This window comes from Carassius gibelio, chromosome A18 (genome assembly GCF_023724105.1).
Source record: "Carassius gibelio isolate Cgi1373 ecotype wild population from Czech Republic chromosome A18, carGib1.2-hapl.c, whole genome shotgun sequence".
NCBI lineage: Eukaryota > Metazoa > Chordata > Actinopteri > Cypriniformes > Cyprinidae > Carassius > Carassius gibelio.
In genome coordinates, this window is record NC_068388.1 from 23,105,266 (window position 1) to 23,126,923 (window position 21,658).

The window sequence follows — 21,658 nt, forward strand, 5'->3', positions numbered from 1 at the left end:
CAAGAGCTTGTAACACTCCAAAGAGAAAGGAAAAACTGAATTCGCCTCATATTATCCTTTTAAAGCTCATGTGTCACTAGGTGAACTATTCTTTTGACTATATTGTCTTTTCCAGTGAATTTGATTTTCCAGAATTCTTGTTTAGTTTTTGGCTGTCTGAAATGATGGACAGATAATCAGCTACACAGTATCCAGACGTTGTGGGAAGTTTCCTCCTCTCAGGGATGTGATGTGGCGGCTGTAATAAGTGGCAGGGTGGCTGACATATGGGAAGGAGGGACTCGAGAGGGTTGTGAGCAGAGGTGAAACTGACTCATCTCAGGCTTTGAGAATTTTTTTACATGAACAGAGAGATGGCATCTTATCTCACTGATGAATATGTGCCAGATGGCAAATTGGGCAAATTGGGAGGTAATGGCAACAGACTGAGACAGACACCGCACCTGAAAGGCAGCGGCAAACAGACTTGAATCGTTCATAATATCAGAGCTTGTTTCTAAAGTTTTGAGGGACCCTGAAGACTGGATAAATTTGGACATTAGTATTTTTGTCTTATGACCATGGGATGTCTTCCCAGAGCAATAATATCTCACTGAATCATGCTCACAAACTTTACATTTTAAGCACATTAAACCATAACTGCACCAATAAAATGAATCTCATAGGGGTGAAATGAGACAGGTTGTCCTTTAGGCAAGGAGAAATTAAGTACAGGCAGGGTTATTATAATTAACTGAAGTAATGAAAAACATTTACATTACTTTAAATAAGCACTGACTGAATTTCGATTTTTACTTATTATATTTCTGATAGCTCCCAAAGCAAAAATTCTCAGTTTGATTCAGTTTAAGCTTAAGTACTGAAATAACTATCAATAATTAAAATAAAAACAAATGGCAAAAACATGTGAAAAAAAAAATGTGAAGTGAAATGATCCAAAATCTGTTACAAATAAACAATTTTTTAATACTGGATCTCAGGATGAAATGGTACTTCATGAATAAATGGAACACTGTAATAGGTAGTAAATAAAACAAAGGTTATTGAAGTACATTATTGCCATTTTTATTTTTATTTTTATTTTTTTTAACTTTCAGTTTAATTTTTTAACACAAGTTTACTCAAATAAAAGTAATTGCAATTAAATGCAATTTTAAACAATTAAAGTTGACTTTTACAGCTAATCTCCAGTTATATTTTTTAGTTTGTATGACAGGCTTTTGAAGCCCACAAATATTATATACCTTTTATATTATTGTCACAAACCAGGATGCAGGCAGAGGGTTTAGTTCAAGTGAACAGTTTTACAAGTTAAAATTGTCACATAACGTGTTATGGGAAACACAGAAGAAGGAACCAATCTGCAGGTACGTCGTTTATTAGGGATAATCCAAAAGGGTAAACAGTCCAGGCAGGGTCAAAACCAGAAGATCAAAGCAGACATAAACAAGACACTAACGCAAGGCAAGACAAGGATGACGGGCATGAAATAACATAACATTAAACAAGGACTCCGTAACACAGACTAAGACAGACTGGGTATTTATACAGAAGGATAATGAGGAGACAGGAGACAGGTGGGGAAACAATCAATTAACTTAACAAGGAGGAAGGTGACCATATAAGGAAACAGGAAGTGATCTGGGACAGACACCGTGAGAAGGAGGACATCTAGTGGAACCCCGGGGAACAACAACCCAGACACTGTGACAAAAATGTGACAATGTAATGGTAAGTCGTTGCAAGGATAAATCTCAGAGCTCTGGTGAGTAACACAGGGAATGACAGCATAGGAGTATCGTTGGAGATCGTCACTGGGGAATCAGAGGACACAGAAATGACAGGTTAGATGTGAATGGTCGGGCACCAGTTCAGCAGTAGACTGGATGATGGAGTACTGGCATGATGGTGGCTTTATCTAGGTGAGTAATCTCTTGTTGACAGCCAAACCTTCACCCCATAGATGGTAAACTGGAGTGGCGGCACGTTGAGCATCCGCAAAGGCTTTGTGTCTCCATATGGTGCGCTGGAGGTGGATGTGAGCTGAGTCCCACACTCTCTCGCTCGGAACCAGTAGTCCACAGCTAGAATGTCCGAAGGTTCACCTGTCCAAGGAAACAAAGGGGGTTGATAGCAGAGCATGCACTGGAAGGGGGTGAGGCTGCTGGTACTTTGTTGAAGGGAGTTCTGTGCATACTCAGCCCAGGGAAAGAAACCGTTCCAGCTGTGCTGGTCTCCTTGGCAGTATGCCCGGAGGTATCATCCGAGTTCTTGGATCTTCCACTCAGTCTGGCCATTAGTCTGGGTATGGTACCCAGAAGACAAGATCACAGTGACCCCTAGTAGGTGAAAGAATGCCTTCCATACCCTTGATGTGAACTGGGGACCCCGGTCTGACACGATATCCTCAGGTAATCCGAAATTGCGGAAGATATGGGTGAATGGGTGTTCCGCTGTTTCCAGGGCAGTTGGTAATCCTGGCAGGGGAATTAATTTACAGGCTTTAAGAATCGATCCACAACCACCAATATGCATGTGTTACCTTCAGAATCGGGCAAGTCAGACAAGAAGTCATTCCCCAGATGGGACCAGGGCCTCCGACATGGCTACGAACGTACCTGATGACATCCTGGGACTTACTGGCCCACCAGTACCAAGCTTGGAGGAGCGAGAGGGTCCGTTGGCTGCCTGGATGTCTAGAGCCCGCTATACTGTGAACTGAGCCTAGAAGGGATTGCCACTGGGACCGTTCTGGACCTCCCAGCGGAGCAGGTTCATCTCTTTTAGCGGCTCGGATGTCCTCGTCCAAACTCCAGGTGATGGGGCTGATGGGTTAGAGGGAGTATAGGCTCAGGGTCAAAAGGAGTGTCCAGAGTGTGCAGATGAGAGAGAGTGATTTCTAGGGTGAAGTTGAATCTGGTGAAGAACAAGACCCAACGGGCCTGCCAGGTATTCAGTCATCAGGTTTTGCGTAAGTATTGGATATTATTATGATCTGTGATGACAGTAAAGGGGTGGTTAGCTCCCTCCAGCCAATGTCTCCATTCATCTAGAGCGAGCTTGATTGCTAACAGCTCCTTGTTCCCGATGTCGTAATTCTGCTCTGCTGGGGTCAGTTTCCTGGAGAATTAAGTGCAAGGCTGGAGGCGTGGAGGCTCACCGAACTGCTGGGATAGCACTTCTCAGATGTCGGTGGGAGAGGCATCCACTTCGACCATAAACGGAGACTCTGGATTCGGGTGGCGAAGGATAGGAGCCATGCTGAAGGCTTCCTTAAAGACTTGAAAGGCTTTGTGGGCGGTGGAAGTCCAGGACAGAGACTTAAGCTTATCTCAAAGGAGAGAAGTCAATGGAGCCGTATGTAGACTGAAATCTCAAATAAAGCAGTCAATAGAAGTTAGCCATTCCTAATAACCTCTGGAGTTCCTTCACAGACAGTGGAACTGGCCACTCCTTGATGGCAGTTACCTTCCCCTGGTCCATCTGGATACCTTCTGGGCTGATGTTATAGCCGAGGAACTGAACCATGGAGCGGAGGAACTCACATTTCTCCAGCTCCAGAAAGAGATGGTGTTGTCGTAACTTCTGTAGGAACTGTGTCACATGATGGCGATGTTCATCCAGGAGGCAGCCAGTGAGCTAGATGGTCCAAAGAACCCCTGCTTGAGGGCCTCCTGGATGTATTCCTTAATAGCCTTGCACTCCGGGATGGACAATTGATATAGTCGACCCTTTGCTAGTTTAGCATCAGGCAGCAGGTCGATGGCACAATCCCATGGTCTGTGAGGTGGTATGTGGGTGGCTGCCTACTTACTAAACACATCATGGAAAGCCACATAATCAGGTGGGACCATTGGAGAAACGTTAGGCATCCTGGGGAATGGGTTACTGGATGAAGAAGAGCAGTGAGACAAAGTTGATGGCAGATCCGACTTCTCACTTGGACAGTTGGGCAGGTGTCAAGGTGCTGTGAGATGCGATTAGCCATTAGCATGAAGTTCTCCAGTCCAGTGGAATCCTCGTAGATCGGCACTTGAGCAAAGATCCGGGGGATTAAGACCTTGGCGATAAGTGCTCAGGAGTGCTGCTTCATTCTATCCACTAGCCGGCACCAAAGTTCGAAACTGGATAGTGTATTCGCTCATTGTTGTCTCACCCTGATGCAACCGCAGAAGCTGATCGGCTGTGGATATTTCATCCGCAGAAGACCTGAATACTTCCTTGAAGTGAATGATAAAAGCTTCATAATAGTTATTCATGACATTATGAGCATCCCATATTGTTTTTGCCCATTGCAGTGCATGCTCAGACAGTAGTGAAATTAAGAAGGCTACCTTGAAATGATCGGTGGAGAATCTTCAGTTGCGCCTCAATGTATAACAAGACTTGCAGGAGAAAGCTGTGCATCCAGCTGGTTCCCCCACCTATGACGCATGCAGCGCCATGGGACTGGTGCAGGCAGATTGGGGAATGGATGTAGCTGTGAGTGCTGGCCGAAGGAGGATGCCCAGCTCCTGCAGAAGGTCTACAGGAGCGGGTGACTGGGATCCATATAGTTGTCAGTTAGTGTCCGGTCTTCTGTCACAAACCAGGATGCAGGCAGAGGGTTTAGTGCAAGTGAACAGTTTATTTACAAGTTGAAATGTGACAATGTAATGGTAAGTCATTGCAAGGATAAATCCCAGAGCTCTGGAGAGGAACACAGGGTATGAAACATTGGAGATCATCACTGGGGAATCTGAGGACACAGAAATGACAGGTTAGAGAAGACTGGTCGGGCACCAGTTCGGGGTAGTGAATAGTAGACTAGACGCAAGAGTACTGGCGTGATGGTGGCTTTATCCTGGTGAGTGATTGCAGGGTGCAGGTGCAGGTGATCAGTACTCCGGCGATTGGGATCGGGCGTGATTGGGATCAGTTGCGGGTGATGATGGTTCCTGACAATTATATTTTAAGAAGAAACTTACAGAGATTTAAGATTAAGCAGTTACATTCATATGTGATACAACTGGAAAGTATGATAACTTTAATTATTAGAAACTATGTGAAATATAACGTTTTAAACATGACTGGTCATTTAATGTTTTTTTAACAATATAATTTATAAATAGGACTTCTAGTTCTCCTACTACTAAACACTAACAAGTGAAATATAACAATTTACTAGCCAATGGCTAAAAATAGAAAAATTTTAGTTGCCTGATGTGAAATGTTTTTGCATATGCAAGGGGTTTACTCACATTGTTCAAGTTTGAAAATGTTAATAATAATAATAATGCATTGAAGAAAATCTTAAATGAGACAACCAAACCAGCCCACGTCAAACTATAAAGCACAATTTATATTTGCACTACACTGGCTACTATCTGAGGGGTTTCTCTGTCCCAGTCTCTGTCCTAGACATATTCCTCTTTGGTTCTATATAGGCTGAGCTCCAAGAAGGATTGTGAGATGCTAATAACGTCCAAGTCCAGGTCCTCCCTCTGTATCTGTCCCAGAGAAAGCCTAATCCCGTTAGCTGTGCTTTCTCATGGATAATCCCTCCACTTCCCACCTGGCCATCCTTCAGTCTCAGCCTCTCTCTGGGATGACCGTCTTCTGCTGAACACTGCAGGTAAATACTGAGTCTGTCAATATTTAACAGGCAAGACTCTGAAATATTCATATCAATGTCCATTTGATAGGCACACATTTTTATTTTGTAAGTACTGTATTTTTGTTTGTTTGTTTTTAAGAATGGGATATTGTTTACTATTTTATGGTTGATTTTCCTAAGCACTGTAAAAAATTATTGTTCTAATTTATAAATATATGATTATTGGAGTATGATTTACAAGAAAATTATATTTCAGTTTAAATTTCATGTTTAATTAAATTTGTGTGGGTCAAAACAATCAGGCCAGTTTTTGAAAAAGTTAAGGTAAAGAAAGACAAAGTAGTTTGGTAATGCTTTACAATGAAGTCCCAATGAGCAATGCAGTATTCAATGCAGTAGACTTTTTTTCTTTTACAATATTTATTAATATTTGTTAATGTTAGTTCATTGTAAGTTCAGACATATAAACAACAACTTTTGGTTTTAATATTATATTAGAAAAAAGTTTAAATGTAAATTAACTGCAATTAAAAGCTTTAGAAGTATTTTAAGAAGTACTTGTTAGTTCACGTTAACAAGTAACTAATAAAAAAATTGAACCTTTATTTTAAAATGTTATTGTAATTTAATAGAAATAAAATAAAATAAATTTTATGATGATGTTTAATCATTTTAATATAACAATATTTACCTAAATATTAATATTAATATTTTACATATTATATTATTAGCCTAATATTTACCAGAATTTGGTTCAACTGAATTTCCATGCAAAAAATATCCAGAAATGTAATTCAGTTTTATTTTTTGAGAATCCTTGAGTTGAAGTGGGTCACAGCTTATTTCCTCACCTATCCTCAAATGTCAACCCATAAGAACCTCCTGACAGCAATCTCCTCCATGGCTCAGTGTCTTCACCCATCTGCTCAGAGACCCTTCTGCATCCTGCATTTCAATCATAATCATGCAACTGTTCTTATCTGTTTGGCTCGGTGTATTTGTGAAGTTGTGTTTCTATTGGTTGGGCTAAACACGGATTGCTGCTAAAACTGATCATTGGAACAAACCGGATCGGAGGAGTTTTAAGTGAATGAGGATTGAAAATCTGCAGTTGTGGGAGTGTATAGCCTTGGTTTGAATGCATTCAAAGCAGATCACATGTCTGATGTTGTACAGGGCAGTGTCTGACCTGGAATATAGAGTTTAGAGTGAGCAAATTGAGTTAACAGAGCCCACCAGTAAGACCACCGCAAAGCAAAGTGCTCTCCATGCGTCCATCTTTCTTTAAAAGTGGAGCAGTGTGGGCAGACAGGTACAGCTGGCCTAGTCTGTTTCCACAGGTGTTCAAGCTAGGAGAGATTAGGGTCAGATGCATTTACAAGTGATTAACAGTCACACAATCCCACACAAACAGCCATGATCCCACTGGCGCAAAGCCCTTGTGACCAAGAGGGTCCAAGCAATTTCAACTTATTTGTGTTAATCATATAACTTTTCTCTAAAACATATCCCCTCAAAGACATATGAGCAAACTCGAACGTGCAAAATGATTGACAGTCTATTTAATACATAGAAATAAAAAATTCAGAGGATAATCACTTTGCAAGCAGCATGCGATGGCAGTATAGCTTCATAGTACAGAGACTCGAATCTCTGTTTTGAATACAATTGTGGTCGTGCTATTTGAAAAAGTATATTGAGGCTTTTGTACTCCCAACACTGCTTTTTTTGGACGGTTCTTTTTCGATATCTTAAACATCCTTATTTGATTTTGACACCTGCTGTGTTAATCTGTATTTGACAGCATGTTTAGCTGGGTGATAAAGGTTGTTCCCCAGCCTCCAGCGTCTCCTGGGAAACTGGGAGAGGAGGACCAGACCAATGCTTCCACTGCAGCACCAGCGAGTGTGAGTTTGAGTTCATGTGTGTACACTGAGTCACCTTAGCCAGTTTAAGCATCCCTTCACTGTCCCTGTCCTGTTCTTTAGGATGTGACGAAAAAAGAGCAAGTAAAACAAGGTAATTGTGCACAATGACCAAAAATGAATCACAGAAAAAACACAGACCTGAGAGAACTGTTCGTTCATTTTTCATGATGTTATTTTACAGAACCTTCCAATCCAACGGAGGAGGTCTCAGAGGAAAACAGGTGATGTTATGTTTGCGTCTGTGTTTGTGTGTGTGGGACATATGTTCAGTCTCTTTAGAAGCTGTAATCCTGCCAGACCTAATTACTGCTCTCTATCCTTCCTTCTCTCTCTCTCTCTCTCTCTCTCTCTCTCTCTCTCTCTCTCTCTCTTCTCTATCTCTCTCTCTCTCTCTCTCTCTCTCTCCAGCTCTCAGAGTGGGGTTTTGAGTTGGCTCTCTCATGGATTCAGCAGTGCTCTCCCTCAGCCAGTAAACTCCTCTAAACTGGCCAACAGTGACGTTAAGGTATTTTCATGACTCTTGTCATGTACATTCACAGAAATAAAGCTGAAAATAAAACAAAAAAAACAAAAAAAAAGCCTAATTGTTGAAATCGTTATGCATAAAGAAATACTTATTAAAAGGATATATTTTTTAGTTTAATTAAAACTAAATAGTCTGACCATCTTTAATTCTTAATGTAATATAATTATTATTAATATTTTGTTATTTCTTATATATTTTATACATTAATCTGAGCTATGTTTTTGTTGACACAAAATCAGTGATGGTTTTAAAATGAATGAACAACCTCATTTAAGGTTAATCAATATGTTTCTTGAGTAATTCAAGTACTTCATAACCTAGTTTGATTTACAGTTTATAGATAATGTGCTGTACTTAATTACTATTGAAACACAACACTTGCGATCTTACTTAATTATATTTGCAAGGAAAATGGTTTTTTGATCGCCAGTGTGCAAAGTACATATTTTACAGGTTATTATGTCTTAAAATGTTGCTGTTTTTGTTGTTTTATTGTGGATATAATTTTTTCCTTTTTTTTTTTGTACATGTTCCTTGATCATCATCCTTGTTGATCCTGGAACAACATTCCAATCAACCAATCAGAATTCAGATATAACTTTTCAGAAAATATCTGTTTTAGGCTTACAATCAGGGTTATGTGCTCCTACACTCTTGTTAATCAGCTATCATTTCCAACTGATTTTAGGAATAAATTATGGGTAGGGTTAGGTTTATGGGTAGGGATTGGGTTAAATCTATATTTTTAATAATAATTTTTATCCAGGATCATGTCTTACTTGGCAAAATCACGGTGACCGTACCATGACACTCATACAGTCCTTTGTCATTATTAAGAGACACCTTCTTCAGTCAACATAACTTTGAGATAAAAGCAATGCATACTATTTTTAGACATGGCTGAAGATAGATGAACTTAACTCAAGGGTCTTTGATTTCTTGATTTAATCAGTATATTTTTACAGCCAACAAAAGAACGCACCCTAAATTTCTTCTTTTTTTTTTTCTTTCTTTTTTTTCTAGTTTTAAATTTTAATTTAAAGTATTTTGAATTAATTTCAAGCAATTTAATAATGGTTTTTCTTTTCTTTCTATTTTCTACCATGGATTGAACAGCATGAGGGAAATGCAGTGAGCAGCAGGTATAGTTTCAATCATATGGATACAGTTTTATTTTAAATGCTTATGTTGTTTGCCACATGTTCATTATGTGAGAATACTTGTGTATTTCACATCTGTGTGTGTGCCTGTTAAATGAATGTTTTGATAAGTATTGCACATTTTTCCATCACTGTATCATGGACCGCAGTAACACATCAGATCAGTGAGTACCTTATAGCAGATATTGGGTCATGCACAAACATTCAAAGTTTAATGCAGACCAGCATGGAGCTTATTTGCATTCTACACACACAAGAGAATTTCCATATTTACAGCTCATATATATCTATATCTATATATATATATATATATATATATATATATAGAACACCACAGAAATCCTTGTTTTTTTTTTTTTTGTTTACTTTTTTTATAGCATTGGTCACTGCCTCCTTGGTGCTGCTGGGCAAACCTGATTGTTTTTACACTCCCCTGCTGCCATCTAGAGTTAGCTTATGGCGAAGCAGCTTACAGCTTATTTGCATGCATTCACATCCTCATTAATGCCCAGAGCAGCTGATGGACTTTACTGTATTTCTTCTTCCATCAGGGCTGGAATGATAGGCTGGATCGTGCAGGGACTGGGAAAAGTGGTTCCACAGCCAGATGAGAAATATAAGGGTCACACAGAGCCAGAGGAGGTCACTGAGGTATGGACACACACTGCACACATTCACTAATCCTATAAGACGCTGAAGCTTTCTGCATTCTGATTATTTATTTGGTTATTTACCAAGTCAATATTTATAATATTTCCTCCTACAAGTTTACTGGATTTGCTACAGTTTTCTACATAAGCTTATTATTTAGGCATGTTAGGATTTGCAATGCATATTAATGACAAAATGTTTATGCTGTCCATGGACATTTGTGATTATGAAGAATATATATATATATATATATATATATATATATATATATATATATATATATATATATATATATATATATATATATATATATATATATATATATATATATACGTATAATGTGAATTATTATGAACACAAGATTTACCTTTACCCAAAAAAAAAAAAAAAAAAAAATTATTGTTATTAGATTAAACTCTACATTAGACTTTACAAAGATTTTTAACACATATTTTATTTATTAGCTTATTTCTTTATTTTATTGATTTATTTATTAGAGTTTTTAGAGTTAATTAATGGAGCACTGGGCCACAGACATCAGTCTCAAAGTTGTCTTTAGGTTTTCTGTGAGTTTCTGTGAGAGTTTCATTGCATTTCCATTTAGCCTGCAGTTCCAGTGGTTAAAGTGGATCCTCCAGTAAGTACAGTGTTTTTAGAGCAAGCTCCAGCATGTCAGGATCATGCTCGCTGTTCCCTCCTCTGTCGTCCCACAAGTTAACTTTAAAGGGGTCATATGTCATATGTCAACAATCAGGTGATATACAGAGATATTGATTCCAGTAATCTGGTCTACAAACTCCACCACAAGAGTGGGTCCCGTCAAAATGAGAGCTGATAGGGCACCAACTAACTTTCCTTTGCTCCTCGCCTGCGTTTCTGTCTGCTCACAGTAATCAGCACATTTTCAATACATGTAAGCAAGAACCATTTATCAGAACCGTTTATTAACAACCAGTCCAAAATGCTGAATATGAATAAGTTCTGCTACATTCGTTACAGCTCTGTTATCATCACAGTATACAGTATTACAACAAATTACTGTTGTAAACACAAGCTGATTGCTGCAGGACTGAGCTTTTGAGGACTGATTTGCCCAGTAATGAGTCTTCAAAACAAATCCCTCTTATCAAGAAATACTCATAATTTGAGCTTCTTTGCCTTCGTATAACTATGGTAAAACCCTGCTGCATCAAAAACATCAGATGCTTGCATGACTAGCAGCTTAAAATGGGCAAGCTTGCTTATATACGTGGTGTTTCTTCAACCTTTAACTTTATTACAACTTATGTTTTGTTAAATGAAGATCACATAAAACTTTATTCATTGCTTTCTTGTATTTTTTTTTTTTTTCAAATGCTTTTTATGAATATTTTGTTTTACTCATCTCAGCACATATTCTACATCCCTAATCCTACCCAATACCTAAACTTAATAATTACCTTACTAACTTTTAATTAGCAACAAATTAGGAGTATATTGAGGCAAAAGTTGTAGTTAATGGTTTGTTAATAGCAAAATTGGACCTTAAAATAAAGTGTGACCATCTATGTTCCACAGTGTCTAAGTTTACAAAGCCAGATGTTCCTGAGGTTGAGGAAACACCAATATATACTTAAAAACCTTCTCGCAAGCATTTTTATAAATGAATGACAATTGAAATAACATAGACAGATAAAATCTGAAATGCAAGCCAATCAAGAGCAGCTGGCCATTTAATTTTCACACCAATATTCAATCAGGGATACGTACAGTAAGAGATCTTTGTGATTCTTGTCTCTTTACAGGTGCAAGATGTCAAAGACGTTCGTGGTGAGTCCAGCAATTAGTAGCCACTTCATATAGAACAGTATAAACTTTTGCTTTAAGAATTATCATTACGAAGAGCTGATGAGAGAAGACACAACTCATTTGACAGGATTCTCGCTCTCACCAGATGCTGAGCCGCTGCCTCATATTCCTGTGGTGGAGGTTGTGTCTGATGAGGACCCAGACGCTGCTAATGTGCCCTTCTCTCCCAGGTATATCTTAATCAGCTGCCAGACGCTAATCTGAAATCTCATTCTGGCTGAACTCTTTTAATCTGTCCGTCTCTGTCTCTTTCAGAGTAATAGAATGGATTAAGCATGGTTTTGAGAAGGTAGTCCCACATTCTCCTGTCCATCTTCGTCCTCCCGCTGCTACAGAGGCACCTGCCCAAAAGGCTGCTTCTGCTCCTGTGACTCCCTGCAAACAAGAGCCAGGTAACATTTAAAAAAATCAAGAATGGACGGTTGGGTTTCCTTGGCAACTGAGTGGTCTGCATGTGACTTCTTTTTTTCTATTTAGCACCTGCACCTGCACCAACACCTGCTCCTGCACCTCCACCAGCACCTGCGCCTGCACCTGCACCTGCGCCAGCACCAGCAGCTCCACCTGTTGCCCCACCCGCACCTGCATCTGCACCTGCAGCTCCTGAGCAACCTAAAGTAGCTGAGGATACCAAAGGCACAAAGTAAGTGTCCATCTGATTCGCTTATAATGTCTATGGCTGTTAACCAACCAAGCGTTGACACCTTGGTTAAATATACAGTGTAATTTGTTGTGTTTTTTTTATTTGTTTGTTTATTGTTGTTTGTTTTGGGTTTTGGGTGATTTGTTTATGTTTTGCATTTGTATTGTTTTTGTTTTAGATTTTTTGTGTGTTTTTAGTGTTTGTTTAGTGTTGTGCTTTTGTTTTGGGTTTTGTTTTTGTTTACACCTTGTTTTGCTTTTTCTGCTTTTGTTTGTTTCAGTTTTGTGTATTGTTTTCATTTTTGTTTTGTTTATTTTGGGTTTTGGGTTTTTGTTTTTCTTTTGTATTGTTTTTTGTTTTAGTTCTGTGTTGGTATTGTTTTGTTTTTTGTTTTGTCTTTGCCTTGTGTTTTATTTTTGTTTAATTTTGTTGGGGATTTGTATTATTTGTTAAATTTCTTTGTCATTTTGTGTTCATTTTGTATTGTTTTAAATTTTTTATGTTGCTTTTATTTTTGTTTTGTTTATTTGATTTGCGTTTGTTTTGCGTTTTCATGTTTGTTTTTGTTTTCATTGTTGTTTGTTTTGTTTTTGTTTGTTTTTGCTTGTTTTTTGTTTTGTGTTTTTGTTGAGGGGGTGTTTTGTTTTGTTTTTGCTTTCATTTTGGTTTGTTTTGCTTGTTAGCTTTTGTTAGTTTTTTGTGGGGTTTTTTTTTTGTTTGTTTTTTTTTCATTTCTTCTTTTTTTTGGTTTTGTATTTTTTATGTACATAACATATATTTGAAGTGCTTAATTGTTTTGATGAATGCAAAATATTTTTACATATAATTTTGTCTGATGACATGCACTATATTTCTTTTGCTTTCAAGTATGGTTGGCTGGTTTGTACAGGGGTTCGGACGCATCATACCACAACCAGTAGTGAAACCAAAAGAGGTAAGCTGTAAGCACACAGTCCCCTTTAAAGTAGTATAATGTGTGCAAAAAGAAAGAAAGACACTGCTAGTCTTCCATTTACCTATTTCCTCTGTGTTTATTTGCAGGGCAGCTCTGACGTCGTTCAAAACGGTAAGTTTTTTTAAACGTCTTCACACGCATAAATATAATGAGTGCAGACAGATTTGTAGGACAGAGTGATTTGTCCCACAAGATTATATATTTGAATATATCAGAGGCACTGCTATTCTCTCACTGCTTATTTGTAGGTGGAGGTGTTAACTCAGCTCATCTTCTCCTTCTGTTTCAGGGGAGAAGGCCATTAAAGCCCCTTAAACATAAGTAGAAGACGACTGGGAGAGTCATTACCTCCACAGAGAGACAGCAAGAGACGTTCAGACAGACACACACATACACATAAATCCTCTAGTTCCAAACAGCTACTGTACATCAGCTTTGAACATTTGCTGCAGTTTAAAGTGCTTTCCCATGTAATATTGTTTGGTGATTTCTGTTAACTACTGTATATTACAGATTAGCATGCTGACTTGTTAATTGTGATGCTTGTTTAGTGCTTTGATGATTAGGCTACCTCAAAGAGACATGCAGTAAACACACAGTGGCCCAGTCAGAGTTTACAATGTCATTTACTGCTTATTTACTGTGTCTACATTTGTGCTCTCAGCGTCACTAAACATTAAACATTTCCGCCTTTGAATGCTCAGATAGTCTAGCCCCAAACTTGTGTGCTGGATTTCATAAGCATCACGGAGCCACAATGTTCACTCTTTTTGAGCAAATCAACTTATGAATGTTATATAAATGTTAAACCTGGACAGGAGAAAGTATTTCAACATAAAAATCTTTCATCTTTAAGACTGCTTTCAACGTTTTTCTTATTTTCCAGAACAAATATCTTAAACCTTCTTCAATCAAGACACACGCAAAATAACATAATATATTAAGCTTTGTTTAAAAAAAATATATATTTCTGATTAGATTGAGAAAAAATATCTGCCAAAGGGATAAGAAAAAATAAATGTAATTCAAAAGGAAAACACTTTTAGTTTTCTTACCCCATTGACAGATAGTTTTTCTTGTTTGAAGCATAAACTTGCTTCATTTTGTAAAAATATTTTTGGAGTAAGACTTGATAACTTGTACTCAATATGTATGTTGAGTTAAGAACATTTAGATATTTGTACTGGAAAACAAGACAAAAAATGCTGAGTAAGCAAATCTTTTTTGAAGGGTCAAAGAGCACAGTTGAACGTAATATTGATTGCATAAAACAAAAAAAAAACAAAAAAGAAAGAAATAACCATAAATCCCCATGCCACTAAATGCGTTTGCCAATATCTATTGCCTGCTATAAGAAGCAAGAGTTAGTATAAATGCTTTGAAAAACAAAAGCCATGAGCTGATTTGCCATACTGAGGATGTTAGCAAAGCAATCCGGCTTCACTACTGCAAGGTAGAACAGTCTTATGCTACATATATATATTGATGTTATTTATGTTCATGTTTGTGAAAGGCTATTGCTAACACAACACAGGCAGCTACCTTACTTTGTCCGCTGTATGAAATCAATAATAAATAAACTATTTCAAAAAGCAGATTGTTTCTTGTGTGGTCAGAGGATGTAAATTGCCTGGAAAATTGAATGTGGAAGAAGCACTACAGTACAACTACAGCTCAAATAGTTTCACTCTTTTTTTAAAATTCATTTCTGTTTCATTAAATTTGAACACATTAGGACATATGCTGTAGGTTTTAAATCGCATAGATTTTTAAACAGCTGTTACAGATTACAAAATGTGCAAATTTTGCAGTTGGGGTCGAAATGTGTTGTTTTTCCATACATAATACAGACATACAATGCATTATTAGGATTAATGATTTTTTACAAATTAAATAAATTAAATAAAACAATTGATGACAATTGCCCAAAAACCATCCAAAACCTAAACAGACCATACTAAGCTGTATGGACATGCTTGAAGTCCAGCAAACCATTTTGGGATCCAGTAGGATCAGTGCTATAATGCACAGTTTTTCCCACTGGATTTGAATCTACATGCTTGAGATTCTTAGAAATCAATTGTGATCCATTGATACAAAAATACTGATTAGAAAAGGATAACTATAAATAAATAAACAATACGATTCTCAGCCTAATCTCTTTGACCTGTGAAGCATGTTTTGTTTTGTTTTTTCCCTGTGGTTGGTGCAGTCTGCATCCTGCAGGACCCGTGTGATATGGTGCTGGAGGAGGTGGACTCAGACTGGGAAGCCCAGCAGAGGGAGCAGGGCTCAGGGCAGGACGTCCTGGCTGAGGAGCAGGTGCCACAGGAGGGCTCATCTCTGCTGCAAGTGCTGCCCAATATCCTGCCGCACATGCTGTCCCTGCAGGAGCAGGAGGACGCAGAGACCCAGACTGAGCGCTGGACACCTCTCATTGAGAGCATCAAGAAGGAAGCAGAGGAGACTGCCATAGCAAACATAGAGGAGAGGTGAGAGCCAGCGGTTTGGATCCCAGTGACTATGTGAGGCCTGAAATCTGAATATTTAGAAAAATCTCAATGATGTCAATTGTGTGTGTGTAGACTTCAGCAGGAGCGTGTGGAAGCGGCTCGTGTGGCGGAGGATCTGGCCCGGCAGGCTGCAGAATTGGCCGTCAGACAGTTGGAGGAAGAGCACACCACACAGATCATCATCGACACGAAAACCGAAGAGCTGGACAATGAGGAACAGTAAGTCACAAACACACCAAAAAACTCTGAACTGAGGTCCTGCCTTCTTCTGTGTTTGTGAAGACTGAGATCTGGGGTGTGATAAACCACAAGGTGGCTACAAACGTTTTTTGTGTCAAGTCTGTAAATCTTTCATACTATCCCTTTTTCTCTCTGTCACACACACACACACATAAACACACTTACAGTGTTCAGAATTGACCTGTTCACTGTTTGTTTCACAAAGACTGCCAAATATCCAGGAGGAAGAGAATGAAGAAGATCCGGAGTAAGTGTCTTCCCTCCCTTCTGCTCTCACTCCGTGCTTTCTGCCAGAGTCCAAAATGAGCACTCACCAAATAACAAAAACAGCAATAATAATAGTCTTTGGCCTAGAATAAGAGTTAGTTTTTTGTCTATTTCTATTAGCTTTTTGTCCGCTAATGTATATCCTTCATTACATAACTTTTCATTACATACAGTATATGTGCATATTCATCATTTTAACCAAAATCACACTACTGTTCAAAAGTTTTGCAAGTATGATTTTATGTTTTTTAAAAGATCATTATGTTCATCAAAAATAGAGTTAAAAAAATATTAGTTATTCCAGTAATGCAAAGCTGCATTGTCAGCATCATTACTTCAGTCTTCAGTGATCCTTCAGGAATCAATCTAACATGCTGATTTGATGCTCAAGAAACATTTATTATCATCAGTGTTGGAAACAGTTTTTCTGCCTTATATTTTTTTGGAAACAATGATAATTTCTTAGGATTTTTCGATGAATAGCATAAGCATTTATTTGAAACAGATAATTCAGATATATTAAAGTTTATTTCAGGAAAATAAATAAATATGTATTTATATATAAATAAATAAATGAAAAAGGACTGACCCCAAATATTTTAACCGTAATGTATTTATAAAAAATAATATAATAACAAAATAATGTCTTGTTTCTTTTTTCTTTTTTGAGAGATTAATTTAATTTAATTTAATTTAATTTAATTTAAAAAAAAATATGTTTTTAAGTAAATTGTAATACCAAATAATGCAATATAAATATAATTAAATATGATGTAAATATAAATAAAATATGATATGATGCTGCAAATGACCCAATGCCCTGTGGTGTCTGTCACTAATCTGCAGTAAAAATAAATAATTAATTAATTAATTAATTAATTAAATGGTGAAGAAACCATTTTCACTTAGAAATTGATACGTTTTACAGATAATTACAAAGAAATGCCAGGTAACATAAAAGTACACGTGAAGATTTGCAAAAGAAAGACTAAAATAGTATATTCTTGTAAAACATTTATATTTTTGCAGTGTATGATTAATAATCCCAAATCTTAGATATACTCTATATTTATAGATTTTTTATTAAAATGAATTACTAAATTAATCAATTTTAAATGAAAATGCACTGGATAATGCATGGCTAGTATTACACTTTCCATTCGCAGGTGTGGCAAAAACCTAATTTTGGACTCTGCTTCAAACCCTTCAGTGCTGCAAGCTTCCTCACAGCAGAGTGAATGTTACAACTCTGTTACAACTTGTGCTTGCTTCTTTTTACTGCTGTACCGTTACTTTATTCTCCTGCGTGTCAGCTGCTGAAGTGCTGTTTGTCCCCTCCGGCCCGCCATACAGGTTACAGCCGCTCGGTGAAGAGAGTGGGGAGGAGAGTGAGGATAGTAAGAACACAGAGTAAGGCCTTCATCCTCAGAGCTAAGCAGCAAAGATCTAGCAGCCTGGGCATTACACTACATGGGTAGTTGACATGATAAATCAAGCAGTGATAGCAGGTTCCTTCAGCGCCACATTATACTTCATTAAAGCTACACATGCTATAGCTGCTGTTTATATCTACACAGTCCCCACACTGCCTCTACTGTTCCTATAAAAGTAGAGCATGTGCTCCTGAGATAAAAAACTGTGCAGTGTTTCATATTGTCTTTAGGTCTGGGCAGTATTATGTATCAGATATATATTAATATACAGTACAATATATCTTAAATAACTTCCACTTGATTTTCAGTAAACATCTCAATACAATTGTTTTTAAAAAGTTAATTATGTCTAATCCTGTTATTGTGAAATATCTATTACTTATCTATTATTAACTTATTCCTCAGAGGCAAAGCTGAGTTTTTCTTTAGTGAAATGTTCTTTATTGTCACACGATCCTTCAGAAAGCATTTTAATATGCTGATTTGGTGCTCAAGAAACATTTATTTGTATTATTAATATTATCATCAATGTTGAAAACAGTTGTGACGATTAATATATCTGTGAAAACCATAAAGCATTATTTTCATGATTCTTTGAATAGAAAGTTTAAAAGAACAGCATTTTTGTAAAAACAGAAAACATTTGTAACATTATCAGTGTCTGTACTGACACTTTTGATCAATTGATTGCGTCCTTGGTGAATAAAAGTGTTAATTTGTTTTCTGTTTTACTCCAAACATTTGAATGATACGGAGCCCCGCACATACCATGCATTAAAAAATAAATAAATAAATAAATAAAATTGTACACACGATTTACTAATTCGTTCCCTTAATGTACTAAAATGTGCACATGATTACTATTACGTTCCCTCGATTTGCTTAATCGTGCGCACAATTTTAGTTTTAGTACATTGAGGGAATGAATTAGTATATCGTGCACACAATTTGGCCTACTATTTTTTCCTGCATGCCATGTGTGGGGCTCCGTAGAATGATAATGGATCACAAAAAAATGTTTATGCATAAAAAAATCATTTCAACACTGATACTAATATTCAATATATTTAAAAAAAAAAACATCTTAATAATTGGAATCTTTTTGGAATTGGAAGCTTTTGTCCGATAGTAAAAACTTATAATAATTAGAATAAGCAATTTAGCAAACCTCGTTTGAGTGTTTCAGTCTGTAAAAAAACAAGCCATTACAAAAATAGAAGTGTCCCACTTTTGAGTACATTGTGTTATTTTGGGCATGATGTCAGATGCTTAATTTCGGCTTCATCCCGCTTTACCACGTCACTATGAACCATCCTGTCTGAAAACCAGAACAGCTCATGCCAAAAAAGTTTTTAGGCCGAAGCACTTCTGTAGAAGTAGAGCACAGTTTCAGACCTGCTCCTGCCGCTGCTGCTGCATATTGCAGTGCTGAATTCAGAAAGCCAGAAATTCATGGAATAAAACTGAAATGTGCACTTTTTTTCAACATTTTGCAACCAACTTGACATCCCCTATAAACAGTGCTGATGTGAAAAGGTATGTTAGAATGGCCTACATTCTTTTGTGTACATTAAACATAGATTTTACCTACATTACCCCTTATCCCTAGTGAAAAATACATATACTAAAATGTATTTGAAGTACATGTATTTATACTACATTTACATAATTATGTACTTAATAAAAGTTCCCTGCAATTGTACTTTTAGTTAACTAAACTGGTATACTTAAAGTCAGCTAAATTGGAACAACTAATTTTGTATTTAATGCACTGCAATTGTGAGGAAGTAGTACTGAAGTCTAACTAAAGACATACTGAAGTACATCTGATTCTGATAAAGTGGAACTATTGCAAGTATACTTTAAATATATTGTATTTGAAGACCGATATCATTCAAAGATTATACAATCATAATCGATGACACATTATAGGTATAATATCAAGAAATGTGAATTGTGCACAAGTAGTACTCCAAATAAAGTTGAATTGTAATTTTTATATCAGTAAGTCTTGAGCGATACAGTATGTCAGTAATTGTGTTCATAGATTTGAATGAAGTAAGAAGTAAATGTATTTTAAATATATATTATTTTTATTTAGGATTCTATTCATATTCTACTGTAAAACCATCTAAGACATGCCACAAAAAGTATTTACTGGTAGAGTTTCCTCATGCTAAACCACTACTGGGCTAACAGCGGTTAGCAAGTTAGCAGCACTGCTACTTTTAGTTAGTTGACTCTGTGTGACAATCGAATCATGCCAGAGGATGTATTACTGCTCTTTCCTTCTTTACAAGTAAAAGAAGATGAAAGGAGTATTGAAGTTGAAGTGCTGTTGAGACCAGCATTGTCACCATCAAACAATTTGTTGCATTTGCTTGTTACCTTAGTCCTCACCTGGTATAAACTTGGTAAACAAGAAAAAATTAAAATCTGCTGAACATTTACTCACCCTCAGGTTATCTGAGATCTAGATGAGTTTGTTTCTTTATCTGAGAAATGTATCACTTTCCAATGGATCCTCTGCAGTGAATGGGTGCCGTCAGAATGACAGTCCAAACAGCTGTTAAAAACATCACAATAATCCACAAGTAATCCACATCACTCCAGTCCATCAGTTAATGTCTTGTGAAGTGAAAAGCTACGTGTTTGTAAGAAACAAATCCATCATTAAGGCATTATTAAGGGATCATAAGACATTAAGGCATCATAAATCGAGTGGATTACTTGTGGATTATTGTGATGTTTTTAGCACTCTTATGGCAGCCATTCACTGCAGAGGATCCAATGGTGAGCAAGGAATATAATGCTCAGTTTCTCCAAATCTGATCTGATGAAGAAAACAAACAACATCTACATCTTGGAAGATTTTCAGCATATTTTCATTTTTGGATAAACTATTCCCGTTACTGTAATCTCTTGATGAAAGACAAAAAAACATAATAAATAAATTCATTTTCACTGAAGCTGGGTTTAGAAACATCCGTTCAGGGTAGTACAAATATGAATGTCTTTAAGAATGGTTGATTTGCTTAATTCAGTAATGTATTCTTGTCAGCTTCTTTTTCTGGTCAACGCCTACAGATCTGGTAGGTGGCTTACCAGCCTCTGATTGACTGGTTGTGCAGCCATGACTAGACTTCTGCTCAAACCCCTTTACAGGAGCCTGATGGACGTGTGCCCAGCGGAGCCCTCACCACATGGTGAGTCTGAGGTTTCAGATCAGGCACTGCAAGCGGATCCGGTCTCACCGCCCGTGACCACTCAGCCTCAGCGAGCCACATCTTTACCTCCTGATGCTGACCAGGTAGCATTGCTTAAAACATTTTAGCACAGTTCTATTCAGAAGTTTGGGAAGATATTATAATGTTTGTTTTTTTAACGGAATTGATTTATTTTCACCAAGACAACTTGTAATTCATCAAAAACAGCCAAAACATTATTACCATATTTTCCAGAATATAAGCCGCATGTTTTATCATTGGAAACATTATGTGATTTATATTGTATAGTGACTTATGCAATGCAATTAATGTCAAGTACACAAAACATGCATAAAGCGCACATTTAGGATTTGAGGTGAATTTCAATGAGTGAACCTCTGCTTCAATTGAATGGTTATAATTGGAATTTAAAAGAGTTTACCATAGAACTATAGTACTGTTTCTTCATTCTTGTCCTGGGGTACCACTGGGGCACACTAGTTCAAGACAATATTTTTAAATGACCCTGTTATAGCTGTCCAAATGCAAAGGATTTTTTTTTTTTTTCAATTTTCTTGTCATTTACCATAGAGATATTGTTTTTTTTAAGCTTTTTTAATTGTTTTGGCACCAGCTGTGGTTCGATCTCCGAAACTTTGCATGCTTGTTTAGAATCATCCGTCACATGTGCT

General features: G+C 37.1%; 1 protein-coding gene across 1 annotated transcript in view; it reads left to right on the forward strand.

The window, feature by feature from the left end:
• Positions 1-5,454: 5,454 nt before the first annotated feature.
• The window catches only part of LOC127934760 (cyclic nucleotide-gated cation channel beta-3-like), a 32,835-nt gene continuing 16,631 nt past the window's right edge, over positions 5,455-21,658 (forward strand). The window contains exons 1-21 of the mRNA XM_052532340.1: positions 5,455-5,614; positions 7,401-7,503; positions 7,585-7,615; positions 7,706-7,745; positions 7,933-8,029; positions 9,167-9,192; positions 9,360-9,374; positions 9,762-9,861; positions 10,466-10,498; positions 11,646-11,670; positions 11,795-11,879; positions 11,965-12,101; positions 12,187-12,352; positions 13,220-13,286; positions 13,394-13,418; positions 15,520-15,799; positions 15,893-16,039; positions 16,266-16,307; positions 17,681-17,737; positions 19,282-19,296; positions 20,926-21,070. Of these exons, the coding sequence (XP_052388300.1) occupies positions 7,402-7,503; positions 7,585-7,615; positions 7,706-7,745; positions 7,933-8,029; positions 9,167-9,192; positions 9,360-9,374; positions 9,762-9,861; positions 10,466-10,498; positions 11,646-11,670; positions 11,795-11,879; positions 11,965-12,101; positions 12,187-12,352; positions 13,220-13,286; positions 13,394-13,418; positions 15,520-15,799; positions 15,893-16,039; positions 16,266-16,307; positions 17,681-17,737; positions 19,282-19,296; positions 20,926-21,070 (1,635 nt within the window). The 5' untranslated portion in view covers positions 5,455-5,614; position 7,401. The remainder of the gene's footprint in view (positions 5,615-7,400; positions 7,504-7,584; positions 7,616-7,705; positions 7,746-7,932; positions 8,030-9,166; positions 9,193-9,359; positions 9,375-9,761; positions 9,862-10,465; positions 10,499-11,645; positions 11,671-11,794; positions 11,880-11,964; positions 12,102-12,186; positions 12,353-13,219; positions 13,287-13,393; positions 13,419-15,519; positions 15,800-15,892; positions 16,040-16,265; positions 16,308-17,680; positions 17,738-19,281; positions 19,297-20,925; positions 21,071-21,658) is intronic.